This window comes from Dinoponera quadriceps, unplaced genomic scaffold, assembly GCF_001313825.1.
Source record: "Dinoponera quadriceps isolate SergipeBrazil2010 unplaced genomic scaffold, ASM131382v1 scaffold555, whole genome shotgun sequence".
NCBI classification, from domain to species: domain Eukaryota; kingdom Metazoa; phylum Arthropoda; class Insecta; order Hymenoptera; family Formicidae; genus Dinoponera; species Dinoponera quadriceps.
Genome location: NW_014554717.1, coordinates 457,035 through 477,142, shown reverse-complemented (window position 1 = coordinate 477,142; position 20,108 = coordinate 457,035). Strand labels below are relative to the sequence as shown.

The following is a 20,108-nucleotide window of genomic DNA, read 5'->3' as shown; positions in this document are numbered from 1 at the left end:
GGGCAACTTGCCGACTAGCGTGCGATACAATCGTTAAATCTGCTTAGCGGTTGTTTTAGTTAAATGTTTGCGCACTCGCGATTTACACTAATATTCGCTGTTACGGGGAATAATGCGTTAGGCAAGAGCTCGCGATGCGATATTTACGCTACGGACGTGCTAAAGCGAAGAAAAGCGGGAGGAAGAGAGAGAGAGAGAGAGAAATCCGGTTGAATGCCTGTCGGATAGATATACGGAGAAAAAATGTAGTTGAATCAACGAAATTTTGCTTAAACGTAATTTTTTTCTCGAGCGCAACGTTTAATCCACTGAAACAAATTATATTATTTTTGTAATGAGTTAAGGTGAATCTTCCAATTAGTAACAATGTCCGAATTTGTGAGAATCGCACCTATTTTCCTTAACAAGTCAAGTAATACATCCACATATTTATATTTAAAAAATGTGTTTTTACTTTAAATTTTATACATTATCCATATAATATAAATTAATTTAAATTTTACTATAAATTAAAGAAATATAATACGATTAGAACTGCACAGATGTTCAAACTTTTGAATAAAATAAATTTCATGTACTTAGCTTAACACATATATGACTAATTTATTGATTTCTTCTCACGGTAAGATTACTTTGTCACTCATTTAACTTACCAGTTGATTCAACGATTGCCATTTGGTCATATCAACGCAACATATTGTTGCGTCAGCACAATTTGTGTTAACATAATTTATTCAGTAGACATAATATTTTTTCGATGAGAAAGACCGCCGATTTTGTAAATTTTTTTTCAACCGCTTTTTCCTCAATGTATGAATATATGTCGCGCTAATACTTCGTAGTCGTGATCTTCTTCTTCGAGGAAACTCGTTACGGCCTTTGTACGTGTGCACGCAACAACCTCGTCGTTTTACACCCTTCGAGGATCAAGATGACGTATTCCGTCAGAGGGTCCGAAATAGGTCGAATATTAAGTACTTAATACCTGTCTGTTCGTGTTGTCGTTGCCGACGTGACATCCCATCTAAATTGACTGATACGCCGGGCAATCGCTACACACGCACGATTCATTGACGATTTACACAATGCACGTACTTCGATATCCGCTCTCCGTGTCGTACGAATCGCGTCGTGTACGACAAACTCGTCGAACTGTATCACGTCTAAATGTCCGATATCCTTGAGTTTAAGTTATTAAGGACATCAACGGGTTTCGTAGCGCGGAAGTGAAATCAAATCTGCGCATTTCCATCTCACGCACGCATCATCACGCTTGTTTGTGCGCGAACTTTAATTGCCATTGGCTGATCAGGGCGTTAACGATCATCTCGCGCACTCATACGCTAAATACCCGATCGCGTCAATAAATTAACTGCCGTGTCGCTACGATTGGATTTCTGTTGCATATTTCACCCGGTCTATCGCGATACACACGTGATTTCAATTTCGCGCGAAAGGAAAGAGAATTATTCATCCCGTTTATTAATGCACCGTGCATCTGTTATATTTTCATTACCATTTGCCTAAGATACGACACGACGTCGTAAATCTGCTTTTTTCCTCCCTTCCCTTCCTTCCAATCTTTTCCGCGGACTCTGAGACTTTGCCGCTTCGTCGAAAAGAACCAATACGATCGTCGATATCGTATATATTTCGTGAGATTTCTATTTTCTTCGTCTTCGTACTCGACGGAGAGTGGCCTTGTATGAGATTTAAAGACATTTAATCAGCAAATACCTACCTAGCAAATGTAAGGCTGAAGCAGCTTCCTAAGAATCAGATTTGTATTTTGCTATGTGCCGGCAATCTGATCATCGGAATTCTCTTTCCTTTTTCATTCTTCCGTCCCGACTTTTCGCCTCGCCCTCGTTGAACCTCCGGCCGATATCCAATCGAATCTCTCCGGCGTTCGTTGGTGTCTACTCCGTAATGAGATTCTTGGCTAGCGAATCGTAGGCACTAGGTAGGTAGACGGGTATACACGATATTTCTCTTGCGGGAGAGAGAGAGAGAGAGAGATAGAGGGGGGGGGGGAGAGGAGGAGCAAGAGGAAGAAAGACCGTCAGCATGAAAATTTTATCCGCACACATACCGACGCGTATACACCGCAATACCTGTGCATCTCGAGGATTCTCTTGAGCACTTCTCGGCACTTACTTCGCTTTCGCAAAGCACACGCGTTGCACGGAACTATATATTTATAAATCTTACACGGTGCTATTTTGGAATTATAACGTCTTAAAAATCGATATAAAATGATCCCCCCTCCCTCGTTTCCTCTTAAAATATTTTCATGTGCGTGTATCACAAAATCTCCGGTTTATCCTCAAATAAAAGGCACATTCGCTGTAATATCTGCGACGAGGTTTTCGGGTCACGTAGTGAAGTATACATACTTCGTGTGGATGAAGTATGTAAATAGGATTTTTCTTCCGACTTGTTTACACGGGCAAAATTCACCGCCGATATCCGCGAGCGTGTCGGAACCGGTGGTGCCGATGGCGAAAGTCAGGAGCGGCGATGTTTTAAGGAATGGAAGAAGAATGCGAGACGTCCTGTTATGTATAGCGAGGGGAAAATACGCAGAATAGGTGTCTGCCCGTGCGTACCACACATGTGGTGCCCCGTCTGTTGTCCTCACACTTCTGGATTATTTACGAAGGGGATAAGACTTGACTGCCTGTAACATTCTACAGACGCAGACTCGGACCGCGAAGGAACCTCCATTATTCAAGCGGGCGGCCTACCCCGCCAAAATGTCGGAGTTTTTCGTTCGTCGGATTACTTAATTCACGCGTTCCGGAGAACATTTGTCAGCGGGATATGACACCGGAATCCCTTTTTGGCGTTGGCTCACACTCGAGAACGAGGCATGATCGTTTAACGGAGTCATTTTTCATCGTCGCCTTCGATACCGCTGTCTGTGATAAAGAATCACAGATCGAAATTAGAAAGCGCCTCTCAGATCGCGCTGTGTGCGCTTTGAGCGACTGACTCTATTAATATTAGAAATGTGCCTTACCATTGTCTGTCTTACTGTTATGCAGCAGTTTAACCTTCCGTGTGATTCGCTGTTCTTTTCTCGCTAATGTCATATGATTCGTGGGTCATTTTTGAATAAAACCACTTCTTTCTCTCTATCTCTCTCTCTCTCTCTCTCTCTATGTATAAGTAAAAAACCAAAAAAAAATGTTTCGACATTATTTGAAGTCTCTATTTTCTATCATAAGCGTTGTTCAATGTTTATAATTTTTTTTCTTTTGGGTAAGTACAGAAAGAAACATGCAATTTTTTTTCTATTTGAAGGAGAAAAAATTCATAACGTTTAAACGAAAATAAAATCCCTATAGATTCATATTCTTGAAAGATGGTCCTTCATTAGAAAAAAAAAATGTTTGGTATCGAAACAAAGCGATATTTGAAAAAAAATAATTAATGAATTCAGCTTTTACATGAAAAATTCTTTATTTTAAATGGAATAAACATAAAATAATATCATGAAATTAAAAGTATAAATAAACACAATAAATCAAAGTAAAATAACAAAATAACAATTTTTAGAAATAAAAATTCCATTTCTCACATTAATAAATACATTACATTCATAAATACGTTCATACATACGTTATGTTATGATAAAAAGTACTTATACTTACAAAAGAAGGAAATCTGTAATATTACTTTTTGCTAATACCGTGTGATTCGTAAGTCATTTCGAGAACACTCGTGACTTGACGTGCTCGTAATTTTTCAGTAAATTGAAAATTTCCGTGCATACAAGTATAGATTCTCCTTATTATTTATTTCCTTAAATGGAAATTCGAGGTTTCCCTTAATTTAATAAAACTTTACAGTCAATTCAAATTTTTACTGTCCCCTATAAATGATCCACGAATTACACGAAGAGTTAATAACCATCGTTCGTGATTAATCGGAGAACGTTATTTTTGCAGAATAGTCGCTTTCGGGCAATATTATAACGCGTTATAATAGTTAAATATTTTATTCCACTTCGATGAGCACGATATTGTTGCACTTTGTTAGCGATATCACTAATATATATCCTGCACAATGTTGCGCACCTCTTGTTACGCTCGTACGGCTAGTCGTTCGGGGACTGTATGCCGCTTTTTCAATTTTCCACGGGGTGAGTACAATCGACAGCGGCGCAACGTGATTATTGTGTGAAAGCGATGTGCTATTAACGACACGAATAAAATTGGTATTTTCACATTGCGTTAAGTTTCCCGGATTTAACAAGTAGACCGTTCAACTTTGTCCGTCCATTTTATTTAATGTTTTATTTAACGGCGTTTTTAGAGCGCGCGACAATTAAATTCATCTTTCTCGGCTGTACTTCAGCTCTTATCCGCTACAATTTTTATTATCTTCGTTAAAAAAACAAGTGGAATATCGCGTAGATGTGGTGCTTCCATCTTTCCTCGTCTCGAGTAATCGCTTCCTTGCCATCACCACCTGAGATTCAGTAGAAACGTGCCGCTCCGGTCGGACGTAGGTAGACGTTACCCACATACGATCAGACAGTTATCCAATTCGCCACTTTTCGCTAAGGTAAAGAGAAACAATATTTGTTTTTCTCATATTTTCATTTTTTCTGCAAAAGACAACGTGCTTCACAGCATACTTACTTTGTGATCTTGTAAAAACCCTCTAATATTCTTCTCTGATCATTTTCTTGTTTTCGCTTTACAGTAATCATTATTGCTTATTGCGATTTTTAAAACACACTACGTCCATGTGTTCAATTCCACAACGATACATTTTAACAGTCTGAACGAGCGGTGAAATTCCAGACTATGAGAAAAATTCATCAAGTTGCGGAATTCAATCTGACCTTATTACGCACGCGAAACAAAGCTCTAATTTCTAAGCTAATTTTAACGTCTCGTTATTACAACGTGCGTTCTGAGGATGAAGCACACGACTATCGGAGTTATAAAAGTATCCACGTTTTTCAAAGAACATATATGAAAAATGTGGGCGTGTTGAAAAGAGAGAAAAACAGATAAAAGCACAGGTGAATCACAATCGCCTCTCGTTAGCGTTTATTTTCACATCAGGATACCATGATTATTTTATTGCTACTTATTTTCATAGATTGCGCATTATAGCGTGACGTGACGTAAAACGTTTCACACTTCGACCAGTCACGTGCCCACGGCAGGCGTTTAAAATAAAACGGATTACCCCATTCTTAAAATAAATATATTGACTGATTATATATAACCAATAATGGAGCACCTCTCTCGCATCTTCCAGCAAAATATCTAGCCAACCTTGATGGTGTATACGATGGATCTATGGTGCGGATTATAACGTGAGAAACAGCATTTCATCTATCTAAGAAGTCTTCGGATAATGCGTTTTGCGAAGGTTGAGGAGGAGCTTTTTCGCAGTTGCCCTTCGCCGCGCGTCCTCGCTTTTCTCCTCTCTCTCTCTCTCTCTCTCTGTCTCTCGTGCGCTTCTTTCTCACGTCGAAATGCCCCATCCCCCTTGCCATCGCCCCTTGATCCCCTCTCTCCCCTGATCGTCTCGCTTCCCCCTTTGCAATGCACAACCGCGCAGCAACAGCGTAGTGCATATCCACGTTCTGGCGACCGACTTAACCGCCGGAGTTTGCGCAAGCGTACGTTACCGTCTCCAGGCTGGAGAACGAGGGACGCTCGGGGGTGTAAATGGAGAGACACTGGCAAATCAATACGGCAATGCCCGCCGGTAAGCAAGCAGTCGGGGCTCATAGTTCGCGAGGAACGCGTCGAAAGTCCACGCGCACGCTTAGTTCATCAGCAACACTCGCCAGACCAGTCCATTGCACTCTTCGCCGTCATCATCATCGACGTGGTTTCGCCGAGACGTCGGTTCCGCGCGTCGTCCTGTTCCCCCCGGGACGTCTCAGTTTCACGAAGCGAAGTGCGCCAAGAAGGCGGGTGGTATCCTCGCGCCTCTCCGATGCCAGCGGTTCTCCTCGGGTAACTGACCTTGTGCAACAGCGCGTACGTTCGGCTCCCGGACCAAGAAGCCAGTTACTTCGCGTCACGAGGAAATCTCTCTCTCTCCCTCTCGCAAGCCAGACCCCTCCGCAGACCGGGAGACTCCTCGTTGGCCTTCTCCGCTTTCTAAACTAGAGGAACACACGAATCCTCGGCCATACGTTCCGTCGATTCCGCACTCTCGACGTGGAATATCGCATACATATATATACAAGGTCAGACAAGCCGACGGGAGGAGATTAAGCCGCCCCGCGAGAGACCCTTGAGAGCCACCAATCGTTATCACCGTCGCTAACAAGGTGGTCCAATCCTTACCCGGTACCACGATCGAGCTAATAGGCACCCGCAAGGCCGCCAGGCTACTACAACGTCTGGTAGGCGTGAGTGATTGGTCCTTCCGCACGGATTTACCGAAACATCCCCAAAACGGCAACCCGTCGTCGTCGTGGTGTTGCCGGGGCCCCGCCGTTAGCCGCGAGAGATCGCGAGAAGGGAGTTTGGGGGTATCGGCGGGAGGATCGGCCTACTTGTACGGAACCGGTTCTCGCTCCTGGTACGCCGCTTGCTGGCGGCCCGGTGAGATGGAAGAGAAGTCCTCTGCCCGATTTTCCGAATACCTGTTCGCCAAGATGGGCGGGCAGGACGTCTCGGCCTCTCAGGGTCCCCGCAAGGTGACCGCCGACACCAGAAAGTGGATGCGGGAGAATCTCCTGCTCATGGTTACTCTATCCGGCGTGCTCTTCGGTGTAATCCTCGGTGAGTACGATGGGAGGGATGCTTCCGGCTCGCTCCGTCTTTCTCGCGTGGTGCTAAAGTCGCAACTTTGGACCAACTTATCGGATACAAAGGAACGGGAGTAAATATTCAATTCGGAGTCTCCTCAAATGCACGAGGGAGAGAGATTATTTCGCAACATTATTTCATTGCAAGAAAAGAACGTTGGAATGATCGATGATACGGGCTGCTATCTGTGAATCACCTCGTACAATCAGTTATTGCTACGTGCGTTACGCGACGTCGAAAGATACGATAAGGTAAATGGATATTGGGTTGCAAATACTTAATGAGATTGAGAGAGAGGGAGGGAGAGGGAGATTCCTGTGATACCAAATTTATAGTACGAAGAGATATGCTTTTTGAGCTTATCATTTCGATCTATCGTCGGCTTTATGAGTCAACTACAAGTGATGAGCGTCATCTGCAGATAATTCCTGTGGCGACCGAGATATCGCACACGCAATCTTCTCTACATAGTTTCACCCTTGCATTCGATTTTTTTTATCTGATTTTACTTCATGCTCACGAATTGTCTGCTCTTGTCATTTCAACCATTGATTATTTTTTTGTCATCCATGTATGTTCATAAAAATTCTATGGAAGAATTCATTTTAATATCTCTACTATAACTATATTAACTGTATTAACTGTATTTGTTTTGTACTTATCGATCGAAATTATATTATGTTATTACAACAGACAACGCCACGTAGATCGCCACGTTTCGCGATTTTAAAACGTTTTACAAACTGTTTGATCTCAACTACAGCATGTAATGCCTTTTCCCTTATAATCTAGAAACATGTTAAGGGCAAATAAAATTGATAATCCTTATTATTTTGTACACGTATTTACGATATCATAGTTTTACAAAATTACAAGTATTATTTTTTAAATTTTCTATCATGATATATCAGAAAGATACAATTAAAATGCAAATGAATGTTAAACTTATTAATTACTAATGTTATCGATCAGAAATAGATACTGCATTTTCACAGTCAGACAAAGAGATGTCTAGAGACAATGATGACACATAAGTCGATATAACTGTCGGGAATACTTATGCGCGAATAGTTAACGCCAGGGGCTTCTCAGATGTCACTTTCAGCCATTATGACGTCATTTCGTGATTATGAAATCAGGCAGCCGATATTTCTGCGAGACACACCAACTCACATTACTTTGAAATATCATCGAGGTCATACTTTTAAAAGATATACAGAAATAAAATCCGCGCTGAAAAATAATCTTACCCTTTTATACATAACTTGAAATTCCTGCAGAGAAATTAATCTCTCTCTCTCTCTTTCTCTCTTTGCCTCTCTCACATTCGAAGCGGTTTGTAGCACATCAAACGCCCATGAAAATCCTACATGAGAGATACAACTCAAAGTATTTTATGTCTCACAATATATAACGCGCCGCAAACTTTTACACAAATCGATTTTATGCGTACACCAGCACACCGAACCAGTTGCGAAATTATCACTGGTTATGTAAATACGTGCACCATTATCTCGTTAAAAGGTGTCAATCATCGGCCAAGGGTTTCCTTGGGAAGGAATCGATCGCGTGCGTTTAGCGACGCGAAAATCGCTTCGATGAAACACATTTAACGGAATTCGTATATATATTTCACGCTACGCGGCTGAAACGTAACATGTAAGAATAATTTCCACGACCGGCAATGACACTAATTGAATTCAGCGCACGATATCACGTGTCAACGCGAATCTCCGCCTCCGTCAGCTTGATTCGGTGGTTGACAAGCGAGCGTGTAACGTCTATAGATACTCCGCTACAAATAGAAGCACTGACGGCGTTGTAATAATTTAAAAGACGCTCGATAGGGTCAGCGTTTGGGTCTAAATCCAACCTTTCATTCATATCCTTCCGTTAAACGAGAGATCCCAGATTACGCGACAGACGTCATCTTCTCGATCATCAATACCAACGGAGCGCTCGTCGTACCGTGCGTGTCTGTATGTGTCAGGCCGCACATTCCAACCGAACTGACCTCGTGCAACAGGAATTGATCAAACCTTCACCTTATCGCGAAACGGCGCTGGCTTTTCTTCGCGTTTAAATGAAAAGTCAGTTTAAATATAGTTCAAGGCCGAGCCTTCCGTAGAATCTGCCGAGCGCGTTACACGCCACCGGGAGAGTCGCAGTGACGTAGAATCGCCAATTGATTTTGCGACGTCTCTCCACAGGGTTCGGCCTGCGTCCCCTGGATCTCGGAGCCGACGCGGTGATGCTGATCAGCTACCCGGGAGAGCTGTTTATGAGGTTATTGAAACTGATGATCTTACCTCTGGTAATCGCCAGCCTTATATCGGGTGAGTTTCTGTTTTCACGACGCGCGACACGTGATGCGTGCGCACGTACGCCGGGGCCGGACTGCGGGTGCCGGACGTGCGCCTCATGCGCTTTTCGCATGCTTTTCCAGGTTCAGCGAGTCTGAATGCCAGGATGAACGGGATGATCGCCGTTCGTACTCTGGTGTACTTCATACTGACGTCCTTGCTCAACGCTGTCCTTGGGGTAGCCTTAGTCCTCGTTATTCATCCCGGTAATCCTGGCATCAGGGAATCGATCGGCACGTCGCATCACGCGAGGGCCGTTAACATACTCGACAGCCTACTCGATCTGGGAAGGTAAATTATGTTCTGTGATATCTTGTCGAACGTTCGCCATCGATTCTGTCAATATTGATAATGTACATAGGCTCGCTCGGGGGGAATTTTCCCATCAAAAACGGGGAGGTGATAGCGAGGCGCGAAGGTCGCGGCATACGATAAGAAAACAACGCTAATGAGGAGTAAATTCCGCTCAATTAACCCGGCAAGTTAGTCGTTCAGAGACACTTTGCCGGCAGGAATCGTCGTCTCAGACAGAATATCGGAAATTTGTCACAGACAATACGATGGGACCCTTCTTCTGCGACTTCCCCGATACCGAAATGTCTAGATTAGCGTGCACAACGAAGATACGACATTGAAATAATATTGATTTAATATATGCCTGCCTACCCACACCAGCATAGTTATCTAAAACGGATTAAGGTCATAAGTTTCGCGAGCCGTGAAACCCGCTAAACGGAATTCACGGTGATCGCGGATACCAGTCGTTGAGACGAAAATAAATGCTTATCGATCGGGGCTTGCGTGTTTTATTCACACGAAGCGCACTCAAAAACTCCGTTTAAGCAGCGCAATGTCTGACGTACACACGGGTCTTCCACCGTCGGATTAAAAAGACAGGGCACGGTGGCTCATTATCGGAAACTATTTAACAAGTGTTCGCTTCAGTAACGCGGTATAAGATCGGCCAAGATCGCTTTTACTTGAAAAATCGCCTGTAGCTTGCGATGCGCGTAACGCGGCTTGATAGGTGCTTAAGGTTTACGGATAAAACGAAGGCCACGGAAAAAATGCGTCGTTCAAAATACACAGTTGTTGCTCGCTGTGATGAAAAAGTGTTTCGCGTGTTTAATATGTTGGATATTTGCAATTCTAAATGAATTACCTTTGCAGAAACATGTTCCCGGACAATCTGTTTCAAGCGGCTTTCCAACAGGTGAGGACGCTGGCTGATCTTTCCGGCCGCGATCGAAATCGGGAGATTCGTTTTCGCCTGTGAAATAATGATTTCCTTCCAGGCACACACAGTATACGTCCCGAAGAAGCAACCGTTCCAAAACGTCACCGACCGGCTGCCGAGTGAAGTTCTGGGAGACGAGGAGCTGATAAGAGTGATACAGTACAGAAGTGGCACAAACACTCTAGGCATAGTTTTCTTCTGCCTGGTCTTCGGCACGTTTCTGGGAACGTTAGGCGAGAAAGGTCAGGTCGTGATAGACTTCTTCAAGGCTGTGTTCGAAGTAATCATGCGAATGGTCTCGACGGTCATGTGGTGAGTAATCGGAGACGATGCCTCGTATGATTCATCCAGGGTTGGGAAGTGACGCGTTACTCGGGTTCCGTTATCGTTATTACAAGCCACTTTTTGCAGTAACTGCTTGGTAACGATGATATATTTGTTTCGTTAATAACGATGACGCAATTGCATTTCTTAGGTATCGGATACAATCAGTTACTTTTATCGTTGCTTTGCGTAGAATACATGAAAATGGAATGAATCAAGAAACGAATCTTAAGAGAAGAAAATTCCCGAAACTTGTAAATTTATCCGAAACCGAACAGATTAACGGAAGTTTCAACGACTCATTACTTACTTCTTGAATAACGGAAATAAGTTACTTTCTTTCAATGAGTAACACATACGAGTAACGACGACGGGCTGCTTTTCAAAAGTGACAACTTTCCCCAATCCTGGATTCATCACGGTCGATAGTCGACAGAGACGGAGAGGGAGGTCTCGCTTCCAGGATGACACCGGTGGGCATCACCTCCGTGATAGCGGGCAAAATACTCGGCGTGGACGACCTGGTACTGGTGATGTCGCAGCTGGCGTGGTTCATCGTCACGATCGCGATCGGTGTCTTTCTCTATCAGCTGGTGATCATGCAACTGATATATATGGCCTTCGTTAGAAAGAACCCCTTTAAATTCTACGCCGGCCTGGCCCAGGGTACCCTCACCGCCTTCGCCATGGCATCAACGTGAGTCGTCGATCTTCGAACCTGAGCCCGACCTTGAGAGAATCCATTTCGCCTGCCTCACAGGGCCTCGGTCAACGTTGTGATCGTACTATCTGACCTCGTAGCTCCGTTTCCTCGTCGGTCGCATTCCCGCGGACACGTTCCGTCTACGCCTCCTCCTTTCCCTCCTCTTCTTCTTCTTATTCACGAGTATACGAAGCCTTTCTCCCTCTATGCTTGTGCGAAATGGAGCTGGTCTGTCTCGCGATTGAATAGTGCCGATGATAGTTGATTCCAAAACATTCGACGTCGTAACACAGACGGGAAATAGAGACAACGAGTGATACGTGACAATGGGAGACATGTACCGAGATCAAATCGATTGATAGAGACAATATGTTTCAGCCAGCTGTGTGGAGGCTTTGCGAGGCCACGGTCCCGTTATCCCTCCCGAACCATCAGAGCCAGCCTTACACGACTTCTGTCGCCATGAAATTGTCAAATGATTTGTACTTGACAAAATTTACATTTCACACAGAGAGAGAGAGAGGAAGATAGAAAGAGAGGGAAACACGTTGTGGAAAGCTGGCCAATTTCCAATTATCCCAGTTACCCTCCTTCGTCACATCTGACAATCTCTTTAATGTTTTCGCGAGGAGAGCTCGCCATGCCCCATGAGAAAGAGAAAAAGAGAAAGAAAGGGAGAGAGGTATGCAGTTCCGGGTAGCACTTAGGATGCTGATACTTCCGGTTCCCGATTGCCGAGTTGAACGCGAACTTCCGAAGAACGTTGCCACGATCCTGGTGGTAACGCGAGCGGAATTTCGTCGTCGCGACAGTAGTCGTGTCGTGAAAGATCGCAAAGCGATATCGAGAATACGATCGCGTGGTCGCGAGAGTGTGGAACTAACCGGATGTTCACCAAACCGGCCATCTGCTGACTCCGTGTTACCTGGACTGATTCGCGGCGTGGAAGCCTGCTAGGTGACTCGTGAACAGGGAATCTCCGAACTTTTCCCTTCGCGACGGCGAAGGAGGAGGGAGGAAATTCCGCGCCAAAGGAGGCTTTCAAGTCGAGCCGTATGATTATTCAAGTAAATTTAAGTACACACTGTTCTGTAAAAAAAAAAAGAGAGAAAAGAGAGGGAACTGAAAAAATATTGGTTGCTCGTGTCGAGCTCTCGCTACTCTTGCAGGTACGACGAGGACGTCGATGACCGGCTGTACTGCTGTGAACAACGTGCGATCATTTCTTTCTTGATATAATTCATTTCTGAGAGTCACGCGAAGCAACGATCATTTTTTCAGTTCGCATTACCAGCCGTCCCCCGTTGCGAGGTCCCTCGTTTTTCTTTCGTCCTCCATAAACACGAAAACATTCATTCAACATCATCAACGTTAGAGACGATAGAAGAATCCTCTGATTTAACGAGAGCAATCGTCCAAACTCAATCCCGCACTTCCCGGTCCCGCATATTTCTCGATCACCTCTCGCTTCCCTTTTGTTGTTTTGTTCACAGTGCTTATATGTATCGTTTATGATTCCCGGCTAGGTCTATATAGTCACATCTAACTCAATCTGTTTTCTCTGTGGATTAACTGTTTCCAGAAGAGAGCGTACACAACTGTGCGTACACTGTGACTGAGAGAAACTGTTCTCAGTGTATCTGAACAGAGACTGTATAATCATGATGATGTATTAGAACACGCACTGCACGCGGCCTTTTGCAGGTGGTTGAAAGACCGAGGGTAGCCCTTGGTAAGTAATTGATGGCCGCATCATGAAGGTACCATACGATTGTTTGTTGTAGGATCTTGCAGGCCATGCGGTTCGGCTGATACCAGGGCGGTGTCGTCTGAGCTAATTCCGCTTACTTTTCAGGTTGTTCTCTTTCTCACGGTCATTCTGGCTGTTGCTGGCACCCCTTTCTACTATTCGCAGATCTTTTCCACAATTAACGTAATCGATATACATATATATATACATACATATATATATATATACACATCCGAATTCGGACAACTATCCTCCCTTCATTCGTACGTCGATTCTCTGCAAATCACTGTATTTCCTGTTTGATTGTACAAAACGTTTCTCTTCATTACTCAAATTGCATCTGAGAGACTGAGTCACTGAGTCACGCCACTGATATACATCTCACCTGTATATAAGTTTATGCCAGAATGACCACTTACTACTGCGGCAACAGGCGACGTGGAATGCAACTTTCTTCTACTACGGCAGCATGCCTTGCCCGATCTTTGCTAACGCAGCTTTGTACAGGGCTGCCGCGCTTCCTGTGACTTTTCGTCTGATGACCGAGAAGCTCAAAGTCGACCCTAGAGTCACCAGATTCGTCCTGCCGATCGGTTGCAATATTAACATGGACGGTACCGCGCTCTTCGTCGCAGTCGCTAGCATATTCATCGCCCAAATGAACGGCATCTTCCTGGGCTTCGGGGAGATCATCACCGTCATGTAAGATGGATCAGCTAGCTTTGCTAGAATAATCCAATCGTTTCTCTCTCCGTTGTACGTGACGTAATTCACCATCTTTTGTCTCGCTCTGTGAAGTCTGACGTCCACCGCTGCTTCCGTATCATCGGCCTCGGTACCTAGCGCTGCACTCGTCCTGCTGTTGGTCGTCCTAAGCGCCATAGATGCTCCCGTTAACGACGTATCCCTCTTGTTCGCCATCGATTGGTTCGTGTAAGTACACACCGTCCGTACACGCAATAATACATACTCCAAAGAGAATTGTCTTGTCGCGTCGAATCCCGTGTGAAAAATAACCGGGTAGAATATTAGAAAGTAGTATTATAGTCATCCCATTCACATTTTGTACAACAACTTTGTACAACAATCTGTATTTTAAAGTGAGAACTGAACGATTACATTCGTCAAAGTGTTACGCTACTGTTTAACTTTGCATAAATCGAAATGTGTACAACTGACTGAAACGTTAAATAACGAGCAAAACACTCAAATGTATATATATATATATATATATTCGTGTTAATACACTCAAGTTTAAGAATAACGAGGAAGTATGTATAATTAAATGCTAAGATGTACCTTAAAAACTCTTCTAACTGCTCAAAAATAAAAAATGCGTTATAATAAGCGCCGGCTTTTGTAATATATTGATATATTAACGCCATTACATAACGACAAGCTACTGAATAAACGATTCGTAATAAGTAATCACCAGAATTCGCCATCTAATAATGGAAATATTAAGAGAAGCCATAATATTTACAAGGACCATCATACCACCTTCTTCTCTGCTTTAAGTCGAATCATTTTTTTTTACGATAAGATAAAACGCTTTACGATACGTTTCATGTAACCAGAGATCGGATAAGAACCACCAACAATATGCTGGGAGACTGTTACGCCGCTGCTGTGGTCGAGCAACTGTCCAGACAAGAATTAATGGCGTTGGACGCAGCAGCCTATCAAGTAAAATATATTAATTAACAGCTTGTCATAATTGAATGCGCACTTTGCAACCTGTTGTGTACGTACCGTACGTTTAATAATCCCTTCCGCTTGAACTTTCGACGTCGATGTGTTACAAGAATACGCAATAACTCATTGATTTTAGTCAGAGACGGTGCTGCCAACCACCATCGCCAATGGATGCATTTCCGCCAACAGGGTACCTGATCCTGACACCGTCGTTGTCGAGATGCAGGACGACGCACGGATAACAGGGATCGCCAAGTAAACACACTTGTTGGTAGGGCTAGGCTATCACTTTGTTCGATCGTACTAGATCACATTGTTGTCACTGATAACATCGCTTAGCTCATCACCGGCTTACTTGCAAATCGATAAGCAAAGTGAAGGTTCGACATCGCGAGGAGACCGTGAGTGCGAGGAAAAAAGTGCGCGTTTTCGTAATTGTTGCATCCGTTTTTTTGCGCTCTTCGTCGTTGGGAACAATCTTAGAAGAAACGACACGTGCTTGCGGTTTTTCTGATGTCCGATCTTCAAAGTGAGCAAACGAAATTATTCTTCAGATCGTTCCCTCTTTCGTTTCAGCCTCGGAGCGTTGCACATGTCGCGGAGCGTGACGGAGGAGACCGTTTGACTAGTGGTTAGCCTCGCAGAATAGTTCAACCACCGTGAAGTCCCATCAACGATGAAATAATCTCGACTCTGCGAGCCACTCGAGCGCATTGAACGATGGAACAACGGCCTGTTCATCGAGGATCAAAAAAGGGTACATAGGTTGCGTCAACGGCGCGTTTAGTTCCTCTGCTTCTCCTCGTTCTGATAATTTCCGAAGTTGGTATGGATCTTCCGCGAAGGAGTTCTATAGTTCGAAAACCAAGAGAAAGAGAGAGAGAGAGAGAGAGAGAACTCTCAAGATCGCCAGAGTGCGACACGAAGAAATCCAAAGTCAATAAATGAAGAACGCGTTATGCACGTGGAATGCAAATACAGCAATAAGAAACGATATACGTACTTTAAAAGCTCCGGGCGAGACTTCCACAAGCTCGAGAGAAGGGTGCTTTTTCATGGAGGACACGCGGTGATCATTTCGCTGCCGCGCGTCGTTAACTACGCTCGACGTTGTCGAAATGTAATTTGAAGAGTCGAGGCACGAGTCGTCCAACGACCCGCAGGAAAAATTACACAGACTGAAATTGAAGGGATGCTAATTCGACCAGGCCGACTCGAACGTTAAATAGACGATAGATGATCGTAGGACGAAGTCTCACAAAGTAGCAAAAAGGAAAAAGAAAACCACCGTGATCACCGATTCGATCGCGCTCCGGTAAGAATCAGTGATCGTTTCTACGATCGATCGCGTAAACAGCGTCGAATGTGGTGCCTTATTTCAATGCGCCAATCACAGGACAGGCGCGATGAAAGTAAAGATTTTCTTAAGTTCGTTTTTCGGGTACACCCTCGTGCGCCGGGGTGCGTCAATGTGTGTGTGTCGGCGCTGATTCCAATTACTGGCGCTTTTTCGATGTATTTAGAAACGTCCTAGGTCCCCCGCACATCGTGGATCGAGCACACGACTGTTTTCAGTGACGCGACGGATACCAGTTTCTACCGATGACAAATTTTTTACGACACGGCCGGGTTGGTAAAAGAACTCGATGTGATAACACTGTTAGATAGCTGCGTGCGTATCTACATATCTAGAAGACACGACGCGAGTACATTCGATTACATCCTCGTACGTATTAATGTAACACTGTATTTAGATTACACACGACCAAAGACCACTCGTACTTCGTATCGCGTATCGCCGTCACTGATCGCAATCCAAGTCGAGGGAGGGAAATTGAGACACGACTCACGCGTCGACAATGCACGTTTCTGCGGGGATCAATGTTAACCACACGCGAAAAATACGGTAAGAAAAGAAGAAGAAGAAGAAGACTTACGAGCGGACGCGGGACTTGAAATAGTTTTTAAAAGTCATATCGAGAAACTATGTATAACTATCGGACCATTATATGGGCAGAAACTGAACTGCGTAGAGAAACTTTTACGTGCCCCGCTTTTGAAAGACACGTGTGTTTGTTGACGAAAGGGCGCTCGTCGAGACGGAAGCCTGGAATCCTGATTCTGTCCCCAACGTGTCAAAATCGACCCGAAGAGACTGCGTTCTCCACGCCCGTTTAATAAGAAATTTTAATAAGACATTTTCATAAGAATATTGAAGAAGAGATTTTCCTTTAGAAATTGTACGGGAAGCGCGTTTTCGAAATTACCGATAATGTTCGTGTTTTCGTCGACGAAAGGGCGAGGGTGAGAGACTCTGTCTCGTCGCGCCTTTTCGACTAATATTCCCTGCCGTAGAGTAATATACCTTCCAGTATAATGTTGTCCACTCAAGTAGCTTAGAACAAGACAAAATCTGTGTTTCGATCGTATGCGAGAGGCCATACGTATCCGATCTACGAAGAGAATGAGAAATAAAAAATAAGCGCGACTCGTCGTCGAGCGGCAACAAGACTGGACACACAATATAATAATATCGTTTTGCTAGACATAACGTAATTGGTAAACGATCCTCCTATTAAAGGTTTCGCTGATTCTAGGCACTAGGTAGGTAGGTCGATACGTGTTACATCGTAGAGACTGTTTAAATGTACAAACTATTCGAGTACATAGCATTATTAGCGTTCGTTGTAACGATTAATGTTCATTCATCAGTATGGGTTCTGACACGTTGTTCAAATTTTCTCTGTTAATTTGTTCGGAAGAATATGTTCGCGAGAAAGACAAGTTTCTGTTGTTAAGAGGGAAACAAAGAGGGAAGCGAATGGAAAAATATTTTACGCTAGCGTAAGAATTATTCAATGCAATTGCTGTTAAGGATACGTTCCAGTAAACGTAAACTTAAGGACTAGATTTCGTAAACGCATGGATGGCATTTATATTTGAAACATCGAAGTGAGACACTTGACGACTAAAGCAATGCAAAAAATAGGAACTAATAGTTGAGAGAACATTTAGTTGATACTTGTAAGAACAGAAGGACAATTACAATTAATTAACGATGGATACTCTTCATTCAATTTTACTTATGTAAACACACACACACACACACACACACATACACACATAAATTATACTTCTTTTTTATTATCATAGATTTTCGATTTTGTTTGGAATACCCTGCCATTCTTTCGAGTGATATATCGGGTGCTCCCGTTTTCACTCGGCACGTTTCACCCCCGAACGTTAAGAAAGTGAGATATTGACTGCACCGGTTGCGGGGGTAAAACGAGCGGAGGAGAGAAGGGATAAACTTATCAAAATAATCCGATGAATACGTGTTAATATACTTATAAGGCTCAACGTGTTGTATAACAAGATGCAAGTTTATACGTGGAAATATCTCGCCTTTTTCATTAAATCCCTGTCACTTCCTAATTCCTTACCGGATGAGGCATTGCAGACCGCCGCAGATGTGTGTGTGTGTGAAGACCGTTGATTAAATTAATTCATAAATTAATACCACAAGTGAGAAGGAGGGTCGGGATGGCCTAGAGAGAAAACTAAAAATATCCTAGAAAATTCATTTATTTCAAGCCCACGTCGCGGAGGGCCCTCAGCTCGGGAATCTTTGTACAGAGAGCGATTTATACAAAATATGAGACATACATTTATATATATATATTTTTTTTTTTCTTTCAGTGCGTATGTATATGCGCCTGGCTGAGATTCCATCCCCCGTTACATCGAGATCGCGCTCGGGGGATAAGGGCGGACATAACAATTAATAAACGAAGACAGAGTTGCTTTTTAGAGACGCGCCGCCACGAAATCTGGTGTGATCAGTTCGCTCGTGGCAGCGCAGGTTTTCCTTCCGCTCCAATGATATCGCCGTGCTCGTCATGTAGCATTAACACGTGACGGAGAGAGAGAGATAGATTCGACTTATAAAATTAGATTACTGTAATATATACATGTATCCACGCGTCTCGATGAACACGGCGCGACCATTGAGCTTCCGTTTACGTAAGGGCAGTCTATCCTTTTGATTATGACAACGTCGCTATTTCTCGTGAATTGTTATTTACAATGCTACTTAATGACTATACGTCGTCGCATCCGGCGGATATTTACAATACGCTCCAAAAAGAAGTATTTCTTCCTTCGGCTCGGCTATTAATCGCAATCGGAATCAGTGGCGCGTCCGTATTGTATATTAACACGGAATTGTCGAAACACGCAACCGCCGCTTTCCCGCACACCACCTTCGCTCATGAGTGAGATAGGGCGACATTGAAGTAAAGAATCGGCGTCCAGAATATCGAAAATCATTAATCGATTAATTTTTTACCTCTTCTCACAAATACTCTTGATCTGTGGAGAGTAACCCGGGAAAAAATTATTGTATATATTATGTATAATTTTGTATAATTATATAAAATCATATGTGAATTTTGCCCATCTATGCGGTTACATATATGATCATCTGTCTATGCGAAAAAAAATGATGTTATGTCATTTCGTTAAATGTCGATATCATGTGCCGTCAGAAGCACAAGTAGCCAAAAGCATTTACTTCGATTGTATTTGCATATAATTTGCAAACAACAAGTATTTTCTCGTTGTTGACATATATGATTATATATAGTCATATATGGGCAAATTTCATATATGATCTCTCTTTTTTTCCAGCGTAAACGATTGAGAAATGGATAGATTATTGAGAAATGAAAACACGAGCGGGACAGGCTCCAAACATAGACAATTTAGATGAAAAAGAAAAAAGATACATACTCCTGCTAAACTATTGAGAAGATAATTGATCATTGAACAACATAAATAAAAAAGAAGGAATAAAGAATGTAACATCGATTCATCAGTCGTACATGTATCGCCCATCTCTGAGAGTGAGACGTATTAATCCCATCATTCGTCGCGGTGAATTGAGACTATCTATAATGTTCATAATTGATGAATTAATTACACAGTGACGATTAATCGCGGGAAGGTAGCGCTTGCGCAGCAGATGAACGATTCGGCCGTCGCTCCTTCCGACGGTCAGTCAAATTGAAACTCCTAAATTAAAATCACTCGTTAACACCATACCCCCGCGCATCACGTTGTTTACGCACAGTCTGACAAAGAGAGAGAGAGAGAGAGAGAGAGAGAGAGCTATATTCGTGACATGAGACGCGCCTGAACGAGTATCAACAGGAATACGCGCGTACACGAGGCGGCGGCCACG

The 20,108-nt window shown here is 43.4% G+C and overlaps 1 protein-coding gene across 3 annotated transcripts; it reads left to right on the top strand.

Moving 5' to 3' along the window:
* The first annotated feature begins 5,653 nt into the window (after nucleotides 1-5,653).
* On the top strand, nucleotides 5,654-18,543 carry LOC106741149 (excitatory amino acid transporter). Of its 3 annotated transcripts, none has more exons than XM_014612856.1 (11): nucleotides 5,654-6,767; nucleotides 9,005-9,130; nucleotides 9,241-9,448; nucleotides 10,328-10,370; nucleotides 10,453-10,706; nucleotides 11,182-11,415; nucleotides 13,679-13,873; nucleotides 13,970-14,104; nucleotides 14,749-14,857; nucleotides 15,003-15,121; nucleotides 15,443-18,543. In XM_014612856.1, the coding sequence occupies exons 1-11, from the start codon at nucleotides 6,593-6,595 to the stop codon at nucleotides 15,489-15,491; spliced, it is 1,647 nt and encodes a 548-aa protein (XP_014468342.1). In that variant the 5' UTR covers nucleotides 5,654-6,592; the 3' UTR covers nucleotides 15,492-18,543. The 3 variants fall into 3 exon arrangements, with proteins under 3 accessions (XP_014468342.1, XP_014468343.1, XP_014468344.1); XM_014612857.1 differs by having other exon boundaries at nucleotides 5,656-6,767; nucleotides 15,003-15,137; XM_014612858.1 differs by lacking the exon at nucleotides 5,654-6,767 and adding an exon at nucleotides 6,799-7,045.
* Nucleotides 18,544-20,108: the final 1,565 nt, after the last annotated feature.

What these genes read in the sequence shown, in the direction of transcription:
- LOC106741149 (XM_014612856.1), top strand. Translation starts at nt 6,593, where the DNA reads ATGGAAGAGAAGTCCTCTGCCCGATTTTCCGAATACCTGTTCGCCAAG. An exon ending in AGCCTACTCGATCTGGGAAG is followed by an intron (nt 9,449 to 10,327) that starts GTAAATTATGTT and finishes TTACCTTTGCAG; the next exon opens with AAACATGTTCCCGGACAATC. An exon ending in TTCGCCATCGATTGGTTCGT is followed by an intron (nt 14,105 to 14,748) that starts GTAAGTACACAC and finishes TCATGTAACCAG; the next exon opens with AGATCGGATAAGAACCACCA.